This window comes from Heterodontus francisci, chromosome 48 (assembly GCF_036365525.1).
Source record: "Heterodontus francisci isolate sHetFra1 chromosome 48, sHetFra1.hap1, whole genome shotgun sequence".
NCBI lineage: Eukaryota > Metazoa > Chordata > Chondrichthyes > Heterodontiformes > Heterodontidae > Heterodontus > Heterodontus francisci.
In genome coordinates this window covers 10350216-10376716 of record NC_090418.1, presented here as the reverse complement: position 1 = coordinate 10376716, position 26501 = coordinate 10350216, and the positions used below count along the sequence as shown (strand labels likewise).

General features: G+C 51.9%; 1 protein-coding gene across 2 annotated transcripts in view; it reads left to right on the top strand.

Annotated features, from left to right (window-relative positions):
• Positions 1 to 22449, top strand: part of LOC137357559 (activated CDC42 kinase 1-like) — a 43676-nt gene extending 21227 nt beyond the window's left edge. Inside the window, exons 6-14 of one of the 2 annotated variants that reach the window (XM_068023979.1) lie at positions 130 to 256; positions 4123 to 4269; positions 5195 to 5289; positions 11567 to 11761; positions 12553 to 12611; positions 13309 to 13898; positions 18705 to 18800; positions 19576 to 19686; positions 20929 to 22449. In XM_068023979.1, coding sequence (XP_067880080.1) covers positions 130 to 256; positions 4123 to 4269; positions 5195 to 5289; positions 11567 to 11761; positions 12553 to 12611; positions 13309 to 13898; positions 18705 to 18800; positions 19576 to 19686; positions 20929 to 20940 — 1432 coding nt within the window. In that variant the 3' untranslated portion in view covers positions 20941 to 22449. The remainder of the gene's footprint in view (positions 1 to 129; positions 257 to 4122; positions 4270 to 5194; positions 5290 to 11566; positions 11762 to 12552; positions 12612 to 13308; positions 13899 to 18704; positions 18801 to 19575; positions 19687 to 20928) is intronic. The other variant, XM_068023978.1, reaches the window with a different exon arrangement.
• The last annotated feature ends 4052 nt before the right edge of the window (positions 22450 to 26501 follow it).

Below are 26501 nucleotides of genomic sequence, written 5' to 3'. Positions count from 1 at the left end.
TGCTAAACTGCTTGAAAATTCCCCTCCAAGGAGTGGAAACCAACAAAGCAAAGATAGCTTCCCCCTTTTCAACCAGCGGACGGACTCACTGACAGCTGGGCTCTCCCGTTTTTTTTTTTTCTCCCCCAGGTGTGCCCCGGAAAGCCTGAAATCCGGAAGTTTCTCCCACGCGTCTGACGTCTGGATGTTCGGAGTGGTGTTGTGGGAGCTGTTCTCGTACTGCGAGGAGCCCTGGATGGGAATGTACGGCCGAGAGGTAAAATCAGGGGCCCGGCGATTTTCGAGCTGCCCAGCGGCGTTGATAGAGTAGATTGAGAGGAACCATTCCCTCTGGCAGTGGGTCAGGAAACGCAGCACACGCATTGAAAATCGTCGGCTAAAGACCGCGAGGGGAAAGGAGGAGCAACTCGGGGAGTTGTCGGGATTCGGGGAATGCTGGACCAGAAACATTGGTGGAAGCTGATTATAGAAGTAATTTTAGACGGGGGTCGGACAGATTCGTGAGGATGAGGAACTCACAGGGGTTACAGACAAAAGGCCTGTAGTGTGGAACGCAGCATGAATGGTCCTTCAAAGAGCCAGCACAGGCACCAAGGGCCGAATAGCCTCCTCTTGTGCTGTACGTTTTCCATATTTAATTGAAACAACAGCAACACCTCGTATTTATGTAATAAAATGTCCCAAGGTGCTTCAATGAGCTGCATAAGGAGATGTTAGACACAGGTAACCAAAAGCTCAGTCAGAGGGGTCGGTTTTTAAGGAGCGTCTTGAAGGAGGAGAGAGCGAGCCGGAGAGGTTTAAGGAGGGAATTCCGGAGCTTAGGGCCCCCAGGCAGCTGAAGGCCCGGCCGCCAATGGTGGAGCGATGGGAATCGGGGGATGGTCAAGAGGGCGGAATTGGATGAGTGCAGAAATCTCGGAGGGTTGTAGGGGCTGGAGAAGATGACAGAGATAGGGAGGAGGGACTGAGGGCCACGGAGGGATTTGACAACAGGGATGAGAATTTTCAAATCAAAGTGTTGCTTAAGCGAGAGTCAATGTAGGTCAGCGAGCACAGCGGGGTGATAGTTCAAAGGGCGTGCTGCAAGTTAGGACACAGGCAGCAGAGTTTTGGATGTGCTGAAGTTTACGGAGGGTAGAATGTGGGAGACCGGCGAAGAGGGTGTTGGAATAGTCAAGTCTAGAGGTTACGAAGGCACGAATGAAGGTTTCGGCAGCCGATGAGCCGAGACAGGAGCGAAGTCGGGCGATGTTACGGAGGTGGAAATAGGCGGTCTTAGTGATGGCATGAATATGAGATCGGAAGCTCATTTCGGGAACAATATTATGATATTCCGAGCAGTATATAGCAGTATATAGTATGAGGTGTCAGCTGTGTCTCAGTGGGTAGCAGTCTTATCTCTAAGTTAGAAGGTTGTGTGTTTGAGACCTGCTTCAGAGACTTGAGCCTGTAAACCAGACTGATACCCCCAGTGTCGGTACAGAGGGACTGCTGCATTGTCAGCGGTGCTGTTAAACGGAGGCCCTATCTACCCTCTCAGGTGGATGTGAAAGGCCCCAGAATTGTCACTGTTGGAAGGGCAAAGATATACTCCCCACTGTCCTGGGGACAATATCAATCAACATAACTTCAAGCTGTATGTCATTAAATCTGAACCACTTTGGGAAATCCTGAGGTTGTGAAAGACGCTATATAAATGCAAGTTTCTTTCTGTCTTTGAGTGAGCTTTGTTATGCAAAAATGCCCGTTGCAGTAACCGAGTTGCCCACCAGGTGTCACAAGATCACACAGTGGTTACAGCACAGAAGGAGGCCGTTCAGCTCGTCGCGTCTGTGCCAGCTCTCCACAAGAGTAACTCAGCCAGTCCCGCTCCCCCACCTTTCCCCGTAGCCCTGCAAATGTATACGTTTCCCCTCCTTTTTTTGTCCACCTTCAGAACCGCTGCACTCCCACGCAAAGGTGTGGCAAGAAACCTGTAGGAACTCTTGAGCCGTTTCCTCCAGGCACTTTGTGTGTTGAGGGGCCATCGATCTCCCCAGAAGTGTCCGGCACTGCCCCATGGCAGCACGCACGACCACAAGCTCTCTATGTTTCACCCGCACCCATTCCTTCCATCCCTCGCCCTCAGGCGCCAAAACAAAATGGCGGCGCTTCGCTCCGATTGGTTGCTTTCGCCGGGCGGTCGTACATCCATGGCTCCGCTTGAGAGTTTGCGGCACCCGCCACCAGGGGCCGAATGGCCTCTTTCTGTGGCGTGAGGTTCTACTCTATGAGGTGCACCGCCCTCCTTTGTTGACCGCACAAAGACAGGGCCTCCAGCACCAGCGCCGACTAGGGCTGGGAGTCCAGTACTGTACCTGCAGGAGGTGCAGCCACTCAAGAGTTCCAACAGGAAACCGGGTTTCCTGTCACACCTTTTGCATTGACGTGCAGTGGCTTCACTGTGTGCTGAAGCCAATCCCAAACAGGTGGAAGTCAGGCGTCACTCATATAAAGCTCTGGTTAGGCCCTATCTGGAGTGACTGTGTTCAGTCCTGGGCCCCACACCTCAGGAAGGATATCTGGGCCTTGGAGAGGGTGCAGCGAAGATTCAGCAGAATGATCCCGGGGCTTAAAGGGTTAAGCTATGAAGATGGGTTGCACAGACTAGAACTGGTGGAGTCGTTGCATTCTGAATTGATCCTCCCCGCAAGCTCCACCAGTCGCAGACACATCGATCGCCCATCCCCTATATCAGTCACCCCCTTCCCCACATCTATCACCCATCCCCCACATCTATCAGCCATCCCCCATATCAATCACCCCCTTCCCCACATCTATTACCCATCCCCCACATCTATCAGCCATCCCCCATATCAATCACCCCATCCCCCACATCTATCAGCCATCCCCCACATCTATCAGCCATCCCCCACATCAATCACCCCCTCCCCCACATCTATTACCCATCCCCCACATCTATCAGCCATCCCCCATATCAATCACCCCCTTCCCCACATCTATCAGCCATCCCCCACATCTATCACCCATCCCCCACATCTATCACCCATCCCCCACATCTATTACCCATCCCCCACATCTATAACCCATCCCCCACATCTATTACCCATCCCCCACATCTATCAGCCATCCCCCACATCAATCACCCCCTTCCCCACATCTATTACCCATCCCCCACATCTATCAGCCATCCCCCACATCAATCACCCCCTTCCCCACATCTATTACCCATCCCCCACATCTATCAGCCATCCCCCATATCAATCACCCCATCCCCCACATCTATCAGCCATCCCCCACATCTATCAGCCATCCCCCACATCAATCACCCCCTCCCCCACATCTATTACCCATCCCCCACATCTATCACCCCCTCCCCCACATCTATTACCCATCCCCCACATCTATCAGCCATCCCCCATATCAATCACCCCATCCCCCACATCTATCAGCCATCCCCCACATCAATCACCCCCTCCCCCACATCTATTACCCATCCCCCACATCTATTACCCATCCCCCATATCAATCACCCCATCCCCCACATCTATCAGCCATCCCCCACATCAATCACCCCCTCCCCCACATCTATTACCCATCCCCCACATCAATCACCCCCTCCCCCACATCTATTACCCATCCCCCACATCTATCAGCCATCCCCCATATCAATCACCCCATCCCCCACATCTATCAGCCATCCCCCACATCTATCAGCCATCCCCCACATCAATCACCCCCTCCCCCACATCTATTACCCATCCCCCACATCTATTACCCATCCCCCATATCAATCACCCCATCCCCCACATCTATCACCCATCCCCCATATCAATCACCCCCTCCCCCACATCTATCACCCATCCCCCATATCAATCACCCCCTCCCCCACATCTATCACCCATCGCCCACATCTATCACCCACCCCCACATCTATTACCCATCCCCCACATCTATCACCCATCCCCCACATCTATCATCCCCTCCCCCACATCTATCATCCCCTCCCCCACATCTATCATCCCCTCCCCCAATTTCTCGCCCCTTCCCCCATCTATCCAATGCTACAATGATGGTCTGTGCAGTGAGGCTAAGGGATTTTGTCTCTTTCTCTCTCTCCAGATTTTAATGCTGATTGATCGGGAAAAGAAGAGACTGGAGCAGCCCCCCGACTGTCCGGCCAATATTTATGGCCTGGCGCTGCAGTGCTGGTCCGCGGCCCCCGAGGACCGGCCGAGTTTCAGTGCTCTCCGCCCGCTCATCAAGGAGGTACCATTGCCTCATCCTGTTTCCGTTGTCGGGTTTGCGGCCTCCCTCAGCTCACCACCACACTCCCCGACTCGCCAACGCCAGAGCCCCCTCCTTGGAAATTGGAGAATGCCACTCAGACAGGGAGCGGTGCCGGGCTATTCCTCCGTGGCGGGGGGGTGGGGGGGGGGGGGGGGTGGAGGCGAGACCCGGTGTCTGCCCTTCACAGCACAAGCCACTGCAGAGAAACGGGGAGTGGGCAACCCGGCCCGGTCTCCTCACAGGAAGCTTGCCGCTGAGCAGCTAGTGTGGGCGGGGGGGGCGGGGGGGGGGGTTAACAAGAGTGTGTGGGTTCATGAGTGCGACGGCTGGTTAGGTGCTGAGTGCAGGTTGGCACGGCTGCCGGTGGCTGAATGGGTGAGTTCGGGTTAATCAGGCGCAGTGTGTAACGTCACTGAAACAAAAGCTAGTAATCCAGAGGCCCGGGCTAATAACCCCTCCCCCGGGGTCACGGGTTCAAATCCCACCTGGGCAGCTGGGGGAATTTAAATTTAATTCATCAATAAAAATCTGGAGTGGAAAGCTAGTCTCGGGAATGGTGCCATGAAGCGATCGTCGCTCGTCGTTAAAAAAAAACCCGTCTGGTTCACCGATGTCCTTCAGTGGAGGGAAATCCGCCGTCCTGACCCGGGTCTGGCCTACATGTGACCACAGCGATGTGGTCGGCTCTTAAACTGCCCTCTGAAATGGCCTCGCAAGCCACTCAGTTCAAGGGCAATTAGGGACGGGCAACAAACGCTGGCCTCGCCAGCGATGCCCACATCCCATGAAAGAATTTGAAATAGAGTGCGGCCCGGTGGTTGAGTATGGGTTAACGGGTGAGTGGGTTAAATGGATTCACTAGGCCATGGAGCGCTTTATTGATCAGATGCTTGTTCTCTCTGAGGCCCGTCCACTGGAAGTGAAAGCCCTTCAGGATTTTTGCGAGGCGGGGAAACTCAAGATGCAGATCAACGATCACGTCACACTTATTGACGGACGGTGAGTGCACATGGAAGAGGTTGGGGGAGGGGGCGCACGCGTGGAGGGAGAGGTGTGTCTACTCACCGTGGACGAGACTCCCTATTCTACCGTCCCGGGGGAGGGCAAAAGATGTTCCAGATGGGCAGGCCGTTTCACTTCAACAAGTATCCCTTGGATCCCCCTCACGGTTATGCGGGGGTCAGTTTAAGTAAGGGGTAGCAAGATCCCAAGCATGCCTCAAATCACTCATTAAGAAAAGCGAAGTGTGTGGGAGTTCAGAGGACGCCTTTAGAGCTCAACCTGTCACCTTTGACCGGTGCAGGTCCGCACGACACGCCCTCGCGGTCCTGGTAATTAAGGTAATGCGTTTAGATAGGCGGGTCTATGTGGCTAGACCATGCGCCGTTTGTACAGGATGATAACCTCCCAGCGATGCTTATAGGGGTTTCACACAGACTCGTGACCTATTCTCGGTCATGATTCTTTAATGGAACGCGGAAAGATATTTTTTGCCGATCCCGGAATTTTACTGCCCGACTTCGGGGGTGCCAGGGGGACCCTTGATTGGGTGCGGTTTACGCGAGGCTTCACCCGAAGTTATGGCGGCCCCATGACGTCTCTTAGTACCAACGGCTCCCACACTTTCGGGCGTCCATTACTGACCCCAAAACTCAGTTGTTTGTGGGGTAAATCAGAGAGTGTGACAGTGAGGGGTGTGGGGTATATCAGTGTGTTACAGTGAGGGGTGTAGGGTATATCAGTGTGTTACAGTGAGGGGTGTGGGGTATATCAGAGTGTTACAGTGAGGGGTTTGGGGTATATCAGAGTGTTACAGTGAGAGGTGTAGGGTATATCAGAGAGTTACAGTGAGGGGTTTGGGGTATATCAGAGTGTTACAGTGAGAGGTGTAGGGTATATCAGAGAGTTACAGTGAGGGGTTTGGGGTATATCAGAGTGTTACAGTGAGAGGTGTAGGGTATATCAGAGAGTTACAGTGAGGGGTGTGGGGTATATCAGAGTGTTACAGTGAGGGGTGTGGGGTATATCAGAGTGTTACAGTGAGGGGTTTGGGGTGTATCAGAGTGTCACAGTGAGGGGTGTGGGGTATATCAGAGTGTTACAGTGAGAGGTGTAGGGTATATCAGAGAGTTACAGTGAGGGGTGTGGGGTATATCAGAGTGTTACAGTGAGGGGTTTGGGGTATATCAGAGTGTCACAGTGAGGGGTGTGGGGTATATCAGAGTGTTACAGTGAGAGGTGTAGGGTATATCAGAGAGTTACAGTGAGGGGTTTGGGGTATATCAGAGTGTTACAGTGAGAGGTGTGGGGTATATCAGTGTGTTACAGTGAGGGGTGTGGGGTATATCAGAGTGTTACAGTGAGGGGTGTGGGGTATATCAGAGTGTTACAGTGAGGGGTGTGGGGTATATCAGAGTGTTACAGTGAGGGGTTTGGGGTATATCAGAGTGTCACAGTGAGGGGTGTGGGGTATATCAGAGTGTTACAGTGAGAGGTGTAGGGTATATCAGAGAGTTACAGTGAGGGGTGTGGGGTATATCAGAGTGTTACAGTGAGGGGTTTGGGGTATATCAGAGTGTCACAGTGAGGGGTGTGGGGTATATCAGAGTGTTACAGTGAGAGGTGTAGGGTATATCAGAGAGTTACAGTGAGGGGTTTGGGGTATATCAGAGTGTTACAGTGAGAGGTGTGGGGTATATCAGTGTGTTACAGTGAGGGGTGTGGGGTATATCAGAGTGTTACAGTGAGGGGTGTGGGGTATATCAGAGTGTTACAGTGAGGGGTTTGGGGTATATCAGAGTGTCACAGTGAGGGGTGTGGGGTATATCAGAGTGTTACAGTGAGAGGTGTGGGGTATATCAGAGTGTCACAGTGAGGGGTGTGGGGTATATCAGAGTGTTACAGTGAGGGGTGTGGGGTATATCAGTGTGTTACAGTGAGGGGTGTGGGGTATATCAGAGTGTTACAGTGGGGGGTGTGGGGTATATCAGTGTGTTACAGTGAGGGGTGTGGGGTATATCAGAGTGTTACAGTGAGGGGTGTGGGATATATCAGTGTGTTACAGTGAGGGGTGTGGGGTATATCAGAGTGTTACAGTGAGAGGTGTGGGGTATATCAGAGTGTCACAGTGAGGGGTGTGGGGTATATCAGTGTGTTACAGTGAGGGGTGTGGGGTATATCAGAGTGTTACAGTGAGGGGTTTGGGGTATATCAGAGTGTTACAGTGAGAGGTGTAGGGTATATCAGAGAGTTACAGTGAGGGGTTTGGGGTATATCAGAGTGTTACAGTGAGAGGTGTAGGGTATATCAGAGAGTTACAGTGAGGGGTTTGGGGTATATCAGAGTGTTACAGTGAGAGGTGTAGGGTATATCAGAGAGTTACAGTGAGGGGTGTGGGGTATATCAGAGTGTTACAGTGAGGGGTTTGGGGTATATCAGAGTGTCACAGTGAGGGGTGTGGGGTATATCAGAGTGTTACAGTGAGAGGTGTAGGGTATATCAGAGTGTTACAGTGAGGGGTTTGGGGTATATCAGAGTGTCACAGTGAGGGGTGTGGGGTATATCAGAGTGTTACAGTGAGAGGTGTAGGGTATATCAGAGAGTTACAGTGAGGGGTGTGGGGTATATCAGAGTGTTACAGTGAGGGGTTTGGGGTATATCAGAGTGTCACAGTGAGGGGTGTGGGGTATATCAGAGTGTTACAGTGAGAGGTGTAGGGTATATCAGAGAGTTACAGTGAGGGGTTTGGGGTATATCAGAGTGTTACAGTGAGAGGTGTGGGGTATATCAGAGTGTTACAGTGAGGGGTGTGGGGTATATCAGAGTGTTACAGTGAGGGGTGTGGGGTATATCAGAGTGTTACAGTGAGGGGTGTGGGGTATATCAGAGTGTTACAGTGAGGGGTTTGGGGTATATCAGAGTGTCACAGTGAGGGGTGTGGGGTATATCAGAGTGTTACAGTGAGAGGTGTAGGGTATATCAGAGAGTTACAGTGAGGGGTGTGGGGTATATCAGAGTGTTACAGTGAGGGGTTTGGGGTATATCAGAGTGTCACAGTGAGGGGTGTGGGGTATATCAGAGTGTTACAGTGAGAGGTGTAGGGTATATCAGAGAGTTACAGTGAGGGGTTTGGGGTATATCAGAGTGTTACAGTGAGAGGTGTGGGGTATATCAGTGTGTTACAGTGAGGGGTGTGGGGTATATCAGAGTGTTACAGTGAGGGGTGTGGGGTATATCAGAGTGTTACAGTGAGGGGTTTGGGGTATATCAGAGTGTCACAATGAGGGGTGTGGGGTATATCAGAGTGTTACAGTGAGAGGTGTGGGGTATATCAGAGTGTCACAGTGAGGGGTGTGGGGTATATCAGAGTGTTACAGTGAGGGGTGTGGGGTATATCAGTGTGTTACAGTGGGGGGTGTGGGGTATATCAGTGTGTTACAGTGAGGGGTGTGGGGTATATCAGAGTGTTACAGTGAGGGGTGTGGGATATATCAGTGTGTTACAGTGAGGGGTGTGGGGTATATCAGAGTGTTACAGTGAGAGGTGTGGGGTATATCAGAGTGTCACAGTGAGGGGTGTGGGGTATATCAGTGTGTTACAGTGAGGGGTGTGGGGTATATCAGAGTGTTACAGTGAGGGGTGTGGGGTATATCAGAGAGTGTTACAGTGAGGGGTGTGGGGTATATCAGAGTGTTACAGTGAGGGGTGTGGGGTATATCAGTGTGTTACAGTGAGGGGTGTGGGGTATATCAGTGTGTTACAGTGAGGGGTGTGGGGTATATCAGGGTGTTACAGTGAGGGGTGTGGGGTATATCAGTGTGTTACAGTGAGAGGTGTGGGGTATATCAGAGTGTCACAGTGAGGGGTGTGGGATATATCAGAGTGTTACAGTGAGGGGTGTGGGGTATATCAGGGTGTTACAGTGAGGGGTGTGGGGTATATCAGTGTGTTACAGTGAGAGGTGTGGGGTATATCAGAGTGTCACAGTGAGGGGTGTGGGATATATCAGTGTGTTACAGTGAGGGGTGTGGGGTATATCAGAGTGTTACAGTGAGAGGTGTGGGGTATATCAGAGTGTTACAGTGAGGGGTGTGGGGTATATCAGGGTGTTACAGTGAGGGGTGTGGGGTATATCAGTGTGTTACAGTGAGAGGTGTGGGGTATATCAGAGTGTCACAGTGAGGGGTGTGGGATATATCAGTGTGTTACAGTGAGGGGTGTGGGGTATATCAGAGTGTTACAGTGAGAGGTGTGGGGTATATCAGAGTGTCACAGTGAGGGGTGTGGGATATACCAGAGTGTTACAGTGAGGGGTGTGGGGTATATCAGTGTGTTACAGTGAGAGGTGTGGGGTATATCAGAGTGTCACAGTGAGGGGTGTGGGGTATATCAGTGTGTTACAGTGAGGGGTGTGGGGTATATCAGAGTGTTACAGTGAGGGGTGTGGGGTATATCAGAGTGTTACAGTGAGGGGTTTGGGGTATATCAGAGTGTTACAGTGAGAGGTGTGGGGTATATCAGAGTGTCACAGTGAGGGGTGTGGGGTATACCAGAGTGTTACAGTGAGGGGTGTGGGGTATATCAGTGTGTTACAGTGGGGGGTGTGGGGTATATCAGTGTGTTACAGTGAGGGGTGTGGGGTATATCAGAGTGTTACAGTGAGGAGTGTGGGATATATCAGTGTGTTACAGTGAGGGGTGTGGGGTATATCAGAGTGTTACAGTGAGAGGTGTGGGGTATATCAGAGTGTCACAGTGAGGGGTGTGGGGTATATCAGTGTGTTACAGTGAGGGGTGTGGGGTATATCAGAGTGTTACAGTGAGGGGTGTGGGGTATATCAGAGAGTGTTACAGTGAGGGGTGTGGGGTATATCAGAGTGTTACAGTGAGGGGTGTGGGGTATATCAGTGTGTTACAGTGAGGGGTGTGGGGTATATCAGTGTGTTACAGTGAGGGGTGTGGGGTATATCAGTGTGTTACAGTGAGGGGTGTGGGGTATATCAGAGTGTTACAGTGAGGGGTGTGGGGTATATCAGAGTGTTACAGTGAGGGGTGTAGGGTATATCAGAGTGTTACAGTGAGGGGTGTGGGGTATATCAGTGTGTTACAGTGAGGGGTGTGGGGTATATCAGAGTGTTACAGTGAGGGGTGTGGGGTATATCAGAGTGTTACAGTGAGGGGTGTGGGATATATCAGAGTGTTACAGTGAGGGGTGTGGGGTATATCAGAGTGTTACAGTGAGGGATGTGGGGTATATGTGAGTGTACAGAGAGGGATGTGGGGTATATCAGAGTGTACAGTGAGGGGTGTGGGGTATATCAGAGTGTTACAGTGAGGGGTGTCGGGTATATCAGTGTGTTACAGTGAGGGGTGTGGGGTATATCAGAGTGTTACAGTGAGGAGTGTGGGGTATATCAGAGTATTACAGTGAGGGGTGTGGGGTATATCAGTGTGTTACAGTGAGGGGTGTCGGGTATATCAGTGTGTTACAGTGAGGGGTGTGGGGTATATCAGAGTGTTACAGTGAGGAGTGTGGGGTATATCAGAGTGTTACAGTGAGGGGTGTGGGGTATATCAGAGTGTTACAGTGAGGGGTGTGGGGTATATCAGAGTGTTACAGTGAGGGGTGTGGGGTATATCAGAGTGTTACAGTGAGGAGTGTGGGGTATATCAGAGTATTACAGTGAGGGGTGTGGGGTATATCAGTGTGTTACAGTGAGGGGTGTCGGGTATATCAGTGTGTTACAGTGAGGGGTGTGGGGTATATCAGAGTGTTACAGTGAGGAGTGTGGGGTATATCAGAGTGTTACAGTGAGGGGTGTGGGGTATATCAGAGTGTTACAGTGAGGGGTGTGGGGTATATCAGAGTGTTACAGTGAGGGGTGTGGGATATATCAGAGTGTTACAGTGAGGGGTGTGGGGTATATCAGAGTGTTACAGTGAGGGATGTGGGGTATATGTGAGTGTACAGAGAGGGGTGTGAGGTATATCAGAGTGTTACAGTGAGGGATGTGGGGTATATCAGAGTGTACAGTGAGGGGTGTGGGGTATATCAGAGTGTTACAGTGAGGGTTGTGGGGTATATGTGAGTGTACAGTGAGGGGTGTGGGGTATATCAGAGTGTTACAGTGAGGGATGTGGGGTATATGTGAGTATACAGTGAGGCTGGTTTGCTTTGGTTGTCAGTGCAGATTTATGGTGTTATCTTTTGTTTTGTTTCCGTTTTCAGTATGAAGAGTTGACTCCTGGTCTCACTTGTTGCTCTTTGTCCTCTCCAGGCCCGAGCTGGTGTTCTGGCGAGGCCAGAACAAGAAGACACTGCAGGTGGGCCTGTTCCCTCAGGCCTGCGTGAGCGCTTGCATGACCCGGAGTGGGCCTGTCATCAGCACCCCGTTGAGGGGCAGCCTTATCCACACCGGGCACGGGGACATCAACCCACGTCGCTCCTGGGGCTTCCCCGAGAAAAGCAACGAGTACGTCTCCGGTTCACGGTCATCTGCAAGCCTCCGTTTGTGGACTTTACTGAGTAGGAAACTCCCAGGCTCCACCCCGGGCCTAGTGCTTGGTTGGTTTCGGAGTTGTCCATTCTGTTTTGCTCTGGGGAATTCCTTGCTCCTGGTCCTGCAGGAAGATTAATTCGGAATTTGGGAGGTACCAGGTGCTTCTTGCTTGCGCGGTGGTGGGTGGAGCTGCAGGTTTGACCTTGCTGGGATGAGGCCACACAAGTGTTCTCTTGGCGTGAACGAACTTAAGGTCAAAGGTCTGAAGAATTACTAAGAGTTTGATGTATGTTGAGGAGACACCGGTGGGAGGGGGCATGGGTTGGCGGGGTGGTGGTTACTGGTTTCTATGGACACAACCTCTGCCTGGCAACTGAGTGTGGTGCCCAGAATGGAACAAGGAACGACTAACTCTCTCCTCCGGGCCTGATTCCATTCGCCCCCTTCCTTCTCCCCCCAATGCTCTTTCCCTTCAATGGACCTTCAGAGGCCAGTCACAGAGATGGCCATTCAGCCCATCATCGCCCATCCGTCTGTGCAGCCCAGCACCACGCGATTCTGGAGAAACCTTGCCTCTGAGAGGTCGCCCATTCGACCGACTGTCTTTCTGGCGAAATCTGCCGCTCTTGCGTGCTCACGCCAGCAACCACCACCCACCCCCGCCCTCCTCCCCAACATCTCCCACCTGCCAGTGTCCTACTGTCTGCTGCCATTATTGAACGTTCAACCATTCTGTTCACTGACCGCCCTCTCTCGTCTTGCAGGAGGGCTTTGGGATTCCCCCCCAACCTCCAGAACCCAATCCAGCTGATCAAGATGACGGGTAAGTCAACGTCGGGGGGGGGGGGGTGGTGGTGGGGTGGCAAAGAGTTGGGGGTTGGCGTGACGTGGGTTGGCGTGACGCGGGTTAGCGTGACTCAAGCCGCCACTTGAATCGGTACGAGTTCCGCAATGGGGTACGGGTGTTACACTGTCTCCCAAACCATGTCGGTGTGGGACTGCTTGTATCCCCTCACATCCCAAGATGTAAAAGCGACCGCCATAATTGGTCAGGCACTCACCTCCAAGCCAAAGGATCACGGGTTTCTCGCCAGAGACCTGGGCACACAATCTAGGCCGACACTCCCAGTGCCAGTGCTGAGGGAGTGTGCTGTCTCTCTGATGTGACGTTAAACCGGGCGCGTCCTCCTCTTGCGTAACAGATCCGGGCCTCTTCAGAGTTCTCCCGGGGGGTGCCAATATTTATCCCTCGACCGACACTAAAACCAGATTATGTGGTAATTTATCATGCCGCTGTTTGTGGGATCTTGCTGTGAACACGTTGGTTGCTGCGTTTCCCGCGGTACGACAGTGACAGCCCTTCAAAAGCACGACTAGGATGTCCTGAGATGGGGAACGGTGCAGCTGAAGTGCGAGTCTGTCTGCCTATCTCCCGAAATGGCCAATGCCCCCTGGGTTGTCCTCACTGTAGCCTATGCCTTCCTGACTAGGCCCCCGGCCTGTGCTTTTTGGATCCTCAGGTCTTTCCCGAAGTTTGGACTCGAACATCGACAACAAGGCTGAGAGCTGCCAGGGCCTGGAGCCTCCCGCGAAGGAAGTCGCCAAGTACCGCACCCGACGGGTGGGCGAGGAGGCCGCGGCTTTACGGAACGCCAGGGGCCAGGGCGACGAGAAGCCCAGGAAGGGGCCCAGGGGCAGGCGGCGCTGGGCCGCCGAGGCAGAGGACGTGGCGCCCGCCGTGGCCAAACTGCGGCTGAAGCCCTCCCCGCCGCGGCCAAACTGTTGGTCCGTGGCTTGGCCCCAAGTGGACTTGCACCTTCCGGGCCAGCACACGGGCGGCGCCAGCGAGCGTGCCAGACCGGAGCAGGAGGCGGGAGGGGCCCGGCTGGGATTCGAGGCCCAGCCTAAGTCGGCCGCCCCGCACTACTACCAGGCCGAGCAGAAGAAGGAGTCCAGGGGCACCAGGTCAAGTGAGCAGCCAGGTAGACCCCGAAGCCTCAGGGGCAATTATCTGCACAAGAGTATGTCCGAGGAGGCGCATGCAGCCCACCCGGAGGCAGGGATTAACCGGCAGGGGAGCGGCCCTACCCTACAAGATAAAATTAACCGTGTATGTTATCACTTGGAGAATATCTTGATGCTAGCCAATCTCCCGTGGTGACCCTCACACCTAGTCTCGGGACAACCGACAGCCCCTAAGATGCACTTCGCATGGAGCTGGCCCCTTGAAGGCACTACTGGGAAGTGGGGGGATGGGGGTAGCGGTGCAAGTGGTAGCTCTTTCAAAGGGCCAGCACGGGCACGCTGGGCCGAATGGCCTCCTTCGCTGCTGTACAGTTCTATGGTTCTCCCCTCAGGGCAAGTTGGTGAGGGCGGTTTCTGTATGTTGGCGGCAGCTGATAAAATGGCCCGTCTTTGGGAAGAGGACCAGCTTCTGGGGAACGGCCAGGAAGTTGCTGACTTCCTTTTCCGGCTTCGACCCGACATTCGGAAGCAGGATGGAGGCGGGAATTTTTATTCTTGACCCGGCCCATCCAGACCGATAGAGGGTGTGAGGGCGGAATGGGGAGAGTGGGGGAGGGGCGGAATGGGCAGATCGGGGGAGGGGCGGAAGGGGGAGAGTGGGGGAGGGGCGGAATGGGGAGATCGGGGGAGGAGCGGAAGGGGGAGATCGGGGAGGGGCGGAATGGGGGAAGCGGGGGAGGGACGGAATGGGGAGATCGGGGAGGGGCGGAATGAGGGAAGCGGGGGAGGGACGGAATGGGGAGATCGGGGGAGGGGCGGAATGGGGAGATCGGGGAGGGGCGGAATGGGGGAAGCGGGGGAGGGACGGAATGGGGAGATCGGGGGGAGGGGCGGAATGGAGGGAGCGTAGGAAGGGCTGAATGGGGGGAGTGGAGGAGGGGCTGAATGGGGGGAGCGGGGGAGGAGTGGATTGGGGAAATTGGGGGAGGGGTGGAATGGGGAGATCGGGGGAAGGGCGGAATGGAGAGAGCAGGGGAGGGACCAAATGGGCGGAGCAGGGGAGGGGTGGAATGGGGGGAGTGGAGGAGGGGCGGAATGGGGGAGGGGGTGAATGAGGATAGTGTGGGAAGGGCGATGGTGGCAAAAATCATGTCAACAGTCAGCACAATCTATGCCCCTTGCCAGTGCCCACTCACACACTCTCACATGCAGACACACTCTCACACAAACACACTCACACACACACACTCACACACGCTCTCACACACACACACACACTCACACTTTCACACTCACACGCACACACTCACACTTTCACACACACACACTCACACACACACACACACTCACACTTTCACACTCACTTTCACACTCACACACCCACACTCACACACACTCTCACACAAACACACACACACTCACAGTTTCACACTCACACACCCACACCCACACTCACTCTCACACAAACACACTCACACACACACTCACACTTTCACACACACACTTTCACACACACACTCACACTTTCACACACACTCTTGCACTCTCACACACACACACTCACACACACACTTTCACACACACTCTCGCACTCTCACACACACACACTCACACACACACTCACACACACACTCACACACACACTCACACACACACACACACTCTCACACACACTCTCACACACACACACACACTTTCACACACACTCTCGCACTCTCACACACACACACACACTCACACACACTCTCACAAACACACACACACACTTTCACACACTCTCTCGCACTCTCACACACACACTCACACTCACACACACTCTCACACACACACACAAACTCTCACACACACACTTTCACACACACTTACACACACACACACTCACTCACACTCATACACACACACACTCTCTTACACACACACTCTCACACACACACTCACACATACACTCACACACACACCCTGACACACACTCTCATACACTGTCTCACACACACTCACACACAAACTCTCACACACACACTTAAACACACACACACTCACTCACACTCATACACACACACACACTCTCTTACACACACACTCACACATACACTCACACACATTCTCACACACACACTCACACACACTCTGACACACACTCTCATACACTGTCTCACACACTCTCACACACACTCTCACACACACACACACACTCACATACACACACTCACACACACACTCACACACTCACACACACACTCACATGCAGACACACTCTCACACACACTCTCACACACACTCTCACACACACTCTCACACACACACTCACACACACACTCACACACACACACTCTCACACACACACTCTCACACACACACACACACACACTCTCACACACACACACACTCACACACTCACACTCACACACACACACACACACACTCACACACACACTCACACACACACACTCACACACACTCTGACACACACTCTGACACACACTCTCATACACACTCTCACACACAGACTCACACACACAGACTCACACACACAGACTCACACACACAGACTCACACACACACTCACACACACACTCACACACACACACTCACACACACACTCTCACATGCAGACACACTCTCACACACACACACACTCACACACACACTCTCACACACACACTCACGCACACTCTGACACACACCCTCATACACTGTCTCACACACACTCACACACACTCTCACACACACTCTCACACACACTCTCACACACACACTCACACACACACACACTCACACACTCTCACACACTCTCTCACACACACTCACACACACTCACACACACACACTCACACACACACACACACACACTCACACACACTCTCACACACTCACACACACTCACACACTCTCACACACACACTCACACACACACACTCACATTCACACACACTCACACACACTCACACACTCTCACACACACACTCACACACACTCACACACACTCACGCACACTCACACACACTCACACTCTCACACTCACACACACACTCACACACACACTCACACACACTCACACACACACACTCACACACACACACTCACACACACACACACACACACACACACACACACACACACTCACACTCACACTTTCACACTCACACTTTCACACTCACTTTCACACTCACACACCCACACTCACACACACTCTCACACAAACACACACACACTCACAGTTTCACACTCACACACCCACACCCACACTCACTCTCACACAAACACACTCACACACACACTCACACTTTCACACACACACTTTCACACACACACTCACACTTTCACACACACTCTTGCACTCTCACACACACACACACTCACACACACACTTTCACACACACTCTCGCACTCTCACACACACACACTCACACACACACTCACACACACACTCACACACACACTCACACACACACACACACTCTCACACACACTCTCACACACACACACACACACTTTCACACACACTCTCGCACTCTCACACACACACACACACTCACACACACTCTCACACACACACACACACACTTTCACACACTCTCTCGCACTCTCACACACACACTCACACTCACACACACTCTCACACACACACACAAACTCTCACACACACACTTTCACACACACTTACACACACACACACTCACTCACACTCATACACACACACACTCTCTTACACACACACTCTCACACACACACTCACACATACACTCACACACACACCCTGACACACACTCTCATACACTGTCTCACACACACTCACACACAAACTCTCACACACACACTTAAACACACACACACTCACTCACACTCATACACACACACACACTCTCTTACACACACACTCACACATACACTCACACACATTCTCACACACACACTCACACACACTCTGACACACACTCTCATACACTGTCTCACACACTCTCACACACACTCTCACACACACACACACACTCACATACACACACTCACACACACACTCACACACTCACACACACACTCACATGCAGACACACTCTCACACACACTCTCACACACACTCTCACACACACACTCACACACACACTCACACACACACACTCTCACACACACACTCACACACACACACACTCACACACTCACACTCACACACACACACACACACACTCACACACACACTCACACACACACACTCACACACACTCTGACACACACTCTCATACACACTCTCACACACAGACTCACACACACAGACTCACACACACAGACTCACACACACACTCACACACACACTCACACACACACACTCACACACACACTCTCACATGCAGACACACTCTCACACACACACACACTCACACACACACTCTCACACACACACTCACGCACACTCTGACACACACCCTCATACACTGTCTCACACACACTCACACACACTCTCACACACACTCTCACACACACTCTCACACACACACTCACACACACACTCACACACACACACACACTCACACACACTCACACACTCTCACACACTCTCTCACACACACTCACACACACTCACACACACTCACACACACACACTCACACACACACACACACACACTCACACACACTCTCACACACTCACACACACTCACACACACTCACACACTCTCACACACACACTCACACACACACACTCACATTCACACACACTCACACACACTCACACACTCTCACACACACACTCACACACACTCACACACACTCACACACACTCACACTCACACACACTCACACTCTCACACTCACACACACACACACACACACTCACACACACACACTCACACACACACACACTCACACACACACACACACACACACACACACACACTGTCTCACACTAACTCATGTTTATAAGAAATGACTGACAATTTCTGTGCTCTTTGCCTATAAGGTCCAGGAGGCAGTCCATGGGGTTACCACAGAGGAGTGCCGAGAAGCCTTACAGGTCACCAACTTCGATACACAGAAGGCAATCCAGCATTTAAAGGTAAGAGCCAGAGAAGGTGGTAGCGGGTAGGTCTGGGGGTAGCGGGGTGAGAGAGGGGTTCTCAGGTAGAGAGCGGGATTATCGGGGTGAGAGAGGGGGTATTGGGGCAGCCGAGGGGCCACCAGGGTGGGCGAGGGGGCATCAAGGCAGGCAAGGGGGTATGATGCAGGCGAGGGATTACAGGGTGGGCAAAGGGGTACCAGGGCAGATGGGGGGGGGGGGGGGGGAGTAGCACGGCCAGCGAGGGGGCAGCAGGGCAAACAAAGGGATATGGGGGTGGGCAAGGGGGTATTGGGGCAGGCAAGCGGATAGCAGGGTGGGAAAGTAGGCATCGCAGAGAGTGGGGGGGTTTCGGCTGGCGATGTCAATGAGCCAAGCCAAGCCTGGTACAAGGTTGGGCAGGAGAGACATCAAGTGTCGACTTGTTGATTGACCTGTGCCCTGCTAAGGGTCAATAAGTTTGGTTCTGGGCGTGGGTGATTATAGGCAGAAAACATCTTTGCGTACAATATGTGAGATGACATGTGATGAATGTAGTATGTTTGCAAGGAACAAGCAATTATGGATCTATGGTTCCAAAGGTCTCTAGCTTTGGAGGTGAGCCTCATGTCCTGTTTGGCTGTTGTGGTAGACTAGCAGAGACCTCCATAATCGTCTGCCTACCTGGAAGGTGCATTAGATGGACCCAAGGTCCCTTTTCTCCCCGTCTTGCAGTTCCTACGCTCCTGTTATCCTCATGACCGTCCTTAACTTCCTTCTACTTGCTTTACATTAGATCGAACAACTTTACAATATCAGTCAGAAGTCCCACGAGGAGTGCCAACACATCCTGCAGGATTTTAATTGGAGCCTGGAGAATGCCAGCCAGTTCGTGCTGAAAAAGAAGGTGCGTACTCCGGTGGGGGAAAAGGCAGGACCCAGTGTGGGAACTGTGCCATTCAGCCCGAGTGGATACCCGTGGTCAATGCCTGGGTTGTGCAGCCTTGGCTAATCCCGGAGCGCGCTGGAGGTGATACTGGGAAATTGGAGGGGGCGGTTTTTCCAGGATCGCCCGCCTCCAATCTCGATCTGGTGACCCCTGAGCTTGGGTTTGGAGGTCAGGGATGGGGGTGGATCTGCTCCCATGAAGAGGGATCAGTTGGGTGAAGTACCAGAGGGCATCTGGTGCCCTTGAATACCTTTTCCTAGCGACAGTTGGTACCTTCAGGAGGAGAAGAGCAAGAGTATCGGATGTGATCTGGTGAAGAGAAATTTTTATCTGTCGTTGGATCTAACCCCGTTTTTTTTTCTCTTCTTCTTTTCTTTTGAGGGGGGACAGTGTAGAGGGAGCTTTACTCTGTATCTAACCCCGTGCTGTACCTGTGCTGGGAGTGTTTGATGGGGACAGTGTAGAGGGAGCTTTACTCTGTATCTAACCCCGTGCTGTGCCTCTCCTGGGAGTGTTTGATGGGGACAGTGTAGAGGGAGCTTTACTCTGTATCTAACCCCGTGCTGTACCTCTCCTGGGAGTGTTTGATGGGGACAGTGTAGAGGGAGTTTTACTCTGTATCTAACCCCGTGCTGTACCTGTGCTGGGAGTGTTTGATGTGGACAGTGTAGAGGGAGTTTTACTCTGTATCTAACCCCGTGCTGTACCTGTGCTGGGAGTGTTTGATGGGGACAGTGTAGAGGGAGTTTTACTCTGTATCTAACCCCGTGCTGTACCTGTCCTGGGAGTGTTTGATGGGGACAGTGTAGAGGGAGTTTTACTCTGTATCTAACCCCCGTGCTGTATCTGTCCTGGGAGTGTTTGATGGGGACAGTGTAGAGGGAGCTTTACTCTGTATCTAACCCCGTGCTGTACCTGTGCTGGGAGTGTTTGATGGGGACAGTGTAGAGGGAGTTTTACTCTGTATCTAACCCCCGTGCTGTATCTGTCCTGGGAGTGTTTGATGGGGACAGTGTAGAAGGAGATTTATTCTGTATCTAACCCCCGTGCTGTATCTGTCCTGGGAGTGTTTGATGGGGACAGTGTAGAAGGAGATTTATTCTGTATCTAACCCCATGCTGTATCACATCTGGGACTAACACAGTAATACAAACCAAACTTGCATTTTTCTGAGTAAAATCCCGTGTTTTCCACTTACAGTTGAAGTCCTGACGATCCCACAAGGAATCTTAAGGAAGGTGGCAGGAATCTTGTTTCAGCAATGAATTGGACACCGGAATTTTGTGGACATCTTATTGGACAGCTGGTTGCCCAGATTTGTGTAGCGATTCTAGAATTGTGCGGATGAACTGCGGACCGCCCAATTTTCCGGCGGTTATCACCGAGATATCCGTGTCCCTATTGGTTGGCTTCACGGCGACCTCCTTCAGTGTTCAGAAGAGGACTCACGACACCAGTAAAGGGGATGGCCTATGGGTCATGACCCCTCACCCCCTTTCACCCCTCACCCTCAAACTATCTGCATTCATGTCATGTGAGAATTGTTGGCCCTGTTTGTGCGATGGTATTGGGCTGGGCTGGGGGGAAGGTGCGGAGGGAGTGGGAACGAGATTGTTTACATGGCTGCCTGACTGGGTCACATGATCCAGGGAGTCACCTGATTGGAAAAGCCAAGCCATGAATGGTGCGGCTTCGTCTCCCGATGAATTGGAACATCCCACTGTACCGGATTAGAAAAGTCCAATATGCAGGTAATGTCCAAATACCTCATGTATCCTCCCTCCAAAAAATCTTTCTCCACCCAACTCTCCAACTTAAATAGAATCTACAGCACAGAAACAGGCCATTCGGCCCATCTGCTCCGTGCTGGTGTTTATGCTCCACATGAGCCTTCTCCCACCCCCTCTTCATCTCATCCAATCACCACATCCTTCTATTCCTTTCTCCCTCATGTGTTTATCCATCTTCCCCTTAAATGTATCGACACTATTCACCTCAACCACTCCCTGTGGGAGCGAGTCCCACATTCCCACCACTGTCTGGGGTAAGAGGTTTCTCCTGAATTCCCGATTGGATTTATTAGTGACTGTCTTATATTGATGACCCCCTAGTTCTGGTCTCCCCCCACAGGTGGAAACATGTTCTTTACATCTACCCTATCAAACCCTCTTCCTAATTTTAAAGACCTCTCTCAGGTGACTCCTCAGCCTTCTCTTTCCTAGAGAATAGAGCCCCAGCCTGTTCTATCCTTCCTGATCGTTAGAACCTCTCAATTATGGTGCTATCCTTGTCAATCTTTGTTGCACCTTCTCCAGGTGCCTCCGATCCTCTTGAATTTCCTGCTTCCCTCTAGATTCACTGCCTTGCTTGGCGGTCAGTTCCATAATTTCCTCCCTCTGTGCAAACTAGTTACGTTCAAGCTGTCCTTTCGAAGCTCGGAGCTCGGCCCTCTTGTGAAGCGCAGGTTGTGCATTTCGGTAGCGCCATTCAAGACCTCAAGACATCCCAGAGTGCATTACCGGCCACGACGACCCGTGTCGAAGTGTGGTCAAAGCTGTTGTGTCGGAAACGCAGCGATCACTCCGTGCACAGCAAGATCCCACGCATGCGACAACGACTTCTTAATCTTTAGTGATGTTTGCTGATCGAGGGATAAATATTGGCCCCCCCCCCCCCCCCCCGGGACACTGGGAAGAATACCCTCTTCTCTTCTCCCAATAGTGGCCATGGGATGGGGCCTTTCTTGCCCACCTGAGAGGGCAGATGGGGGTCTCTGTTTAGAAAAAAGGTATCTGAGAAAATGCCGCACTCCCTCAATATTGAGCTTCAGCTCAAGTCTTTGGATTGGGACTTGAACCCACGAACTTCTGACCAAGAGGCAAGACGATAACAGTCAAAGAATCTGTTACTATTGACTTTTTAGACGCCATTTTGGATCCTGAATTCTTAAATAAGACCAACTCAGGTCACCCCTTTGCCAGTATTCAGCCTGTCCTCATCATAGGATGTGGGCATTGCTGGTAAGGTTGGCATTGCCCATCCTAGTTGCCCCTTTGTGAAGGCGGTGCTGAGCTGCCTTCTTGAACCGCTGCAGTCCGTGTGGGGTCGGTACACCCACAGTGCTGTCAGGAAGGGAGTGCCAGGATTTTGACCCAGTGACAGTGAAGGAACGGCGATTATAGTTCAAAGTCAGGATGGTGTGTAGCTTGGAGGGGAACTTGCAGTTGGGGCTGCCCCCATGTGTCTGCTGCCATTGTCCTTCTAGGTGATAGAGGTCGTGGGTTTGGGTCACCTCCTGAGATTTGAGTTCTAGCCCTCTGGCTCTATGTTGCCACATGTGCCTCTCTTGCACCTGCCAATGGATACTGTGCTCCTGGTTTTCACCAACCTGACCCTCAGTACCCTCAAATCTCATTGTTGGGTTATGCCCTGTATAGTAAGACCATTTGGCTTATATTGTCATTGTTTTGTTATCCTATGCCTGTCTTATTTTTATATCTAAAATAAACCAAGTTCAATAATTGCCTTGCGTTTCTGCATCCGACCATAATGTACTTGACACTTGACAGAAGTCATAGAGTTATACAGCACAGAAACAGGCCCTTCGGGCACATCGTGTCTGTGCCACCCATCAAGCACCTAACTATTCTAATCCCATGTTCCAGCACTTGGCCCGTAGCCTTGTATGCTATGGTGTTTCAAATGCTCATCTAAATACTTTTTAAATGTTGTGATAGTTCCTCCCTCTACCACCCCTTCAGGCAGTGCGTTCCAGATTCCAACCACCCTCTGGGTAAAAAGTTTTTCCTCAAATCCCCTCTAAACCTCCTGCCCCTTACCTTAAATCTATGCCCCCTGGTTATTGGCACTTTTGCTAAGGGAAAAAGTCTCTTCCTATCTACCCTATTAATGCCCCTCAGAATTTTGTATGCCTCAATCAGGTCCCCCCTCAGCCTTCTCTACTCTAAGGAAAACAACCCTAGCCTTTTCAGTCTCTCTTCATAGCTGAAATGCTCCAGCCCAGGCAACATCCTGGTGAATATCCTCTGCACCCTCTCCAGTGCAATCACATCCTTCCTATAGTGTGATGCCCAGAACTGTACACAGTACTCCAGCTGTGGCCTAACTAGCGTTTTATACAGCTCCATCATAACCTCCCTGCTCTTATATTCTATACCTCGGCTAATAAAGGCAAGTATCCCATATGCCTTCCTAACCACCTTATCTACCTCTGCTGCTGCCTTCAGTGATCTATGGACAAGTACACCAAGGTCCCTCTGACCCTCTGTACTTCCTAGGGTTCTACCATCCATTGATATATTCCCTTGCCTTGTTAGTTCTCCCAAAATGCATCACCTCACACTTCTCAGGATTAAATTCCATTTGCCACTGCTCCGCCCATCTTACCAGCCCATCTATATCGTCCTGTAATCTAAGGCTTTCCTCCTCACTATTTACGACACCACCAATTTTCATGTCATCTGCGAACTTACTGATCATACCTCCTATATTCACATCTAAATCATTAATGTACACTACAAACAGCAAGTCACCCGCCATTATTGACCATTGTCATCTTATTGCCATCCCTTTGCCTTGTGTACTCAAAGCTTTACCAAGTTTCAGTGTTGACTGAAGACTATCAGACATAAAGGAGGTGGTGTGAGTCTTAGCCAAAGAGACCAGAGGGAACGCAGGAACAGGAGGAGGCCATTCAGCCCCTCGGCCTGCTCCGCCATTCAATGAGACCATGGCTGTATCTTAACCAACCCCCCCTACCCGCCTTGGTCCCATAACCCTTAATCCACTTGCCCAACAAAAATCTATCAATCTCCGTTTGATATTTCCAGTTGACCCCCAGCCTCGACACTTTTTTTTGCAGGAGAGAGTTCCCGATTCCCACTCCCCTTTGTGTGACGAAGGGCTTCCTGACATCACCCCTGAACGGCCTGGCTCTAATTTTCATGTTCTGCCCCCTCGTTCTGGACACCACCAACCCCCGTGCGGCCCCCCCCCCTCCCCCTACCACCGGAGGAAATAGTTTCTCTCTATCGAGCCGATCAAATCCTTTAATCATCTTAAACCCCTCGATTGGATCACCCCTTAATAACTTTGTAATGTGTTGTATTCCTCCGTCTATATTCGACGGTATACAAGCCTAGTCTGCGCAATCTGTCCTCTTAATTTAACCCTCTTAATCCCAGTATCACTGTGTTGAATCTGCTCTGCCTCCCCTCCAAGACCGAGGTGCGGGGCCCAGAACTGAACACAGTTACTCCAGAGGGCTCCCGCACTGGGATCGTTCATGCTGAGCTGGTCAGGCCTTGCTGTAAGCCGTGCTACCCTTGCCCTCAGGACCCCTGGGCTTGGAAGGGACGAGAGGCCGCTGGCTGGTGTCAGCGGAGGAGGGGAGTGGGGCAAGAATATTAAGAAAGTCTGGTGGATTGGCAGTGGTCTGTGGATCTCAGGTCCCCTCCTGCTGCTTCGGACTCCACAACGCCACTCAGGGTGGGGGTGGGGTGCCCATTTAAGGACCCTTGGGTTGGGACGGTAACGCACCTGAAAGGACCGTCCAGTAGCGAGCGGCTGACACGGGCCGCTCCCGTTTTTGCAAAGGTGGGGGATGGCCACTGACCAGGCCCCTCCTACTCTTCCCACAGATTTGCAAATGCAGAAGACCAACCACGTATTTCAGGGTCGCGCCCCAGAGGCTGAGGACGGAGTCACTGGCGGTCCACGGCTCCGCCATTTTGGATCCCTTAGGCGTCTCCTCTTTACGCCTGTGAAACGGGCGGTCAGCGATTCAGCTCGGAAGGGCGGGGCCGCTGGGGTCCCCGCAAAACCCCAAACGGAAACATTTCCACGACGAACTTTATTAATTTACAAACACACACCACCTGAAAATAAAATGGCTACATTTACAACGAGCAACCCCCCACCTGCTCCCATCTCGAATCGCGAGGCAGGTGAAAGGAAAATTTTAAACGTACGTCATTCGCTGTAAGGTTTGGGATGTCCCGTGACCGTGAAAATCACAACATAAATGCAGGTCTGCCTTTTTCTCTCTTAAAGTACTTTTTCTGAAGTGCGGTCACTCTTGTGATGTTGGAAACACGGCAGCCAGTTTGCGCACAGCAAGATCCCACCAGCAGCAGCGTGATAAGGACCAGATAAAGTGGTGAAGTGATTTTTATGAGAGATAAATATTGCCCGCCCCCACAGAGATCTCCCCAGCTCTTCTTCAGAAAAGTACAGTGGGATCTTTTATGGCAGGGAGGGCCTCAGTTCAATGTCACATCCGAAAGACGGCACCGCCAACAGTGCAGCACTCCCCCGGGTCCTGGCACTGTCGGCCTAGCTTTTGTGCTCAACTCGCTGGAGTGGGATTTGAACCCACAACCTTGTGACTCAGAGATGACAGTGCTACCCACCAACTGAGTCTCGGCCCACACAAGGAAGGGCTGCATCACCAAATCCAAGTTTATCAAGTCATTCCAGGCTGCTTGCCTGACCTGGGAGACCATCGAGAGCAGTGCGTCTCAAATCATGTGACTAGAAGCCATATTCACTCTGCAAGTGTAACACCCTAGACAAAGGTTCTGTATATAGTTTGCACTGTACTGTATATACTAGTTTAGCTGTTAATAAACTTTACTGAGATCAAGGAGGCCGCGTACCTCATTGTGTTGCCTAAGATAACAAAATGTTTTATTCATTCATGGGATTTGAACATCACTGACAAGGCCACCATTTTTCACTCATTCCCCAACTGC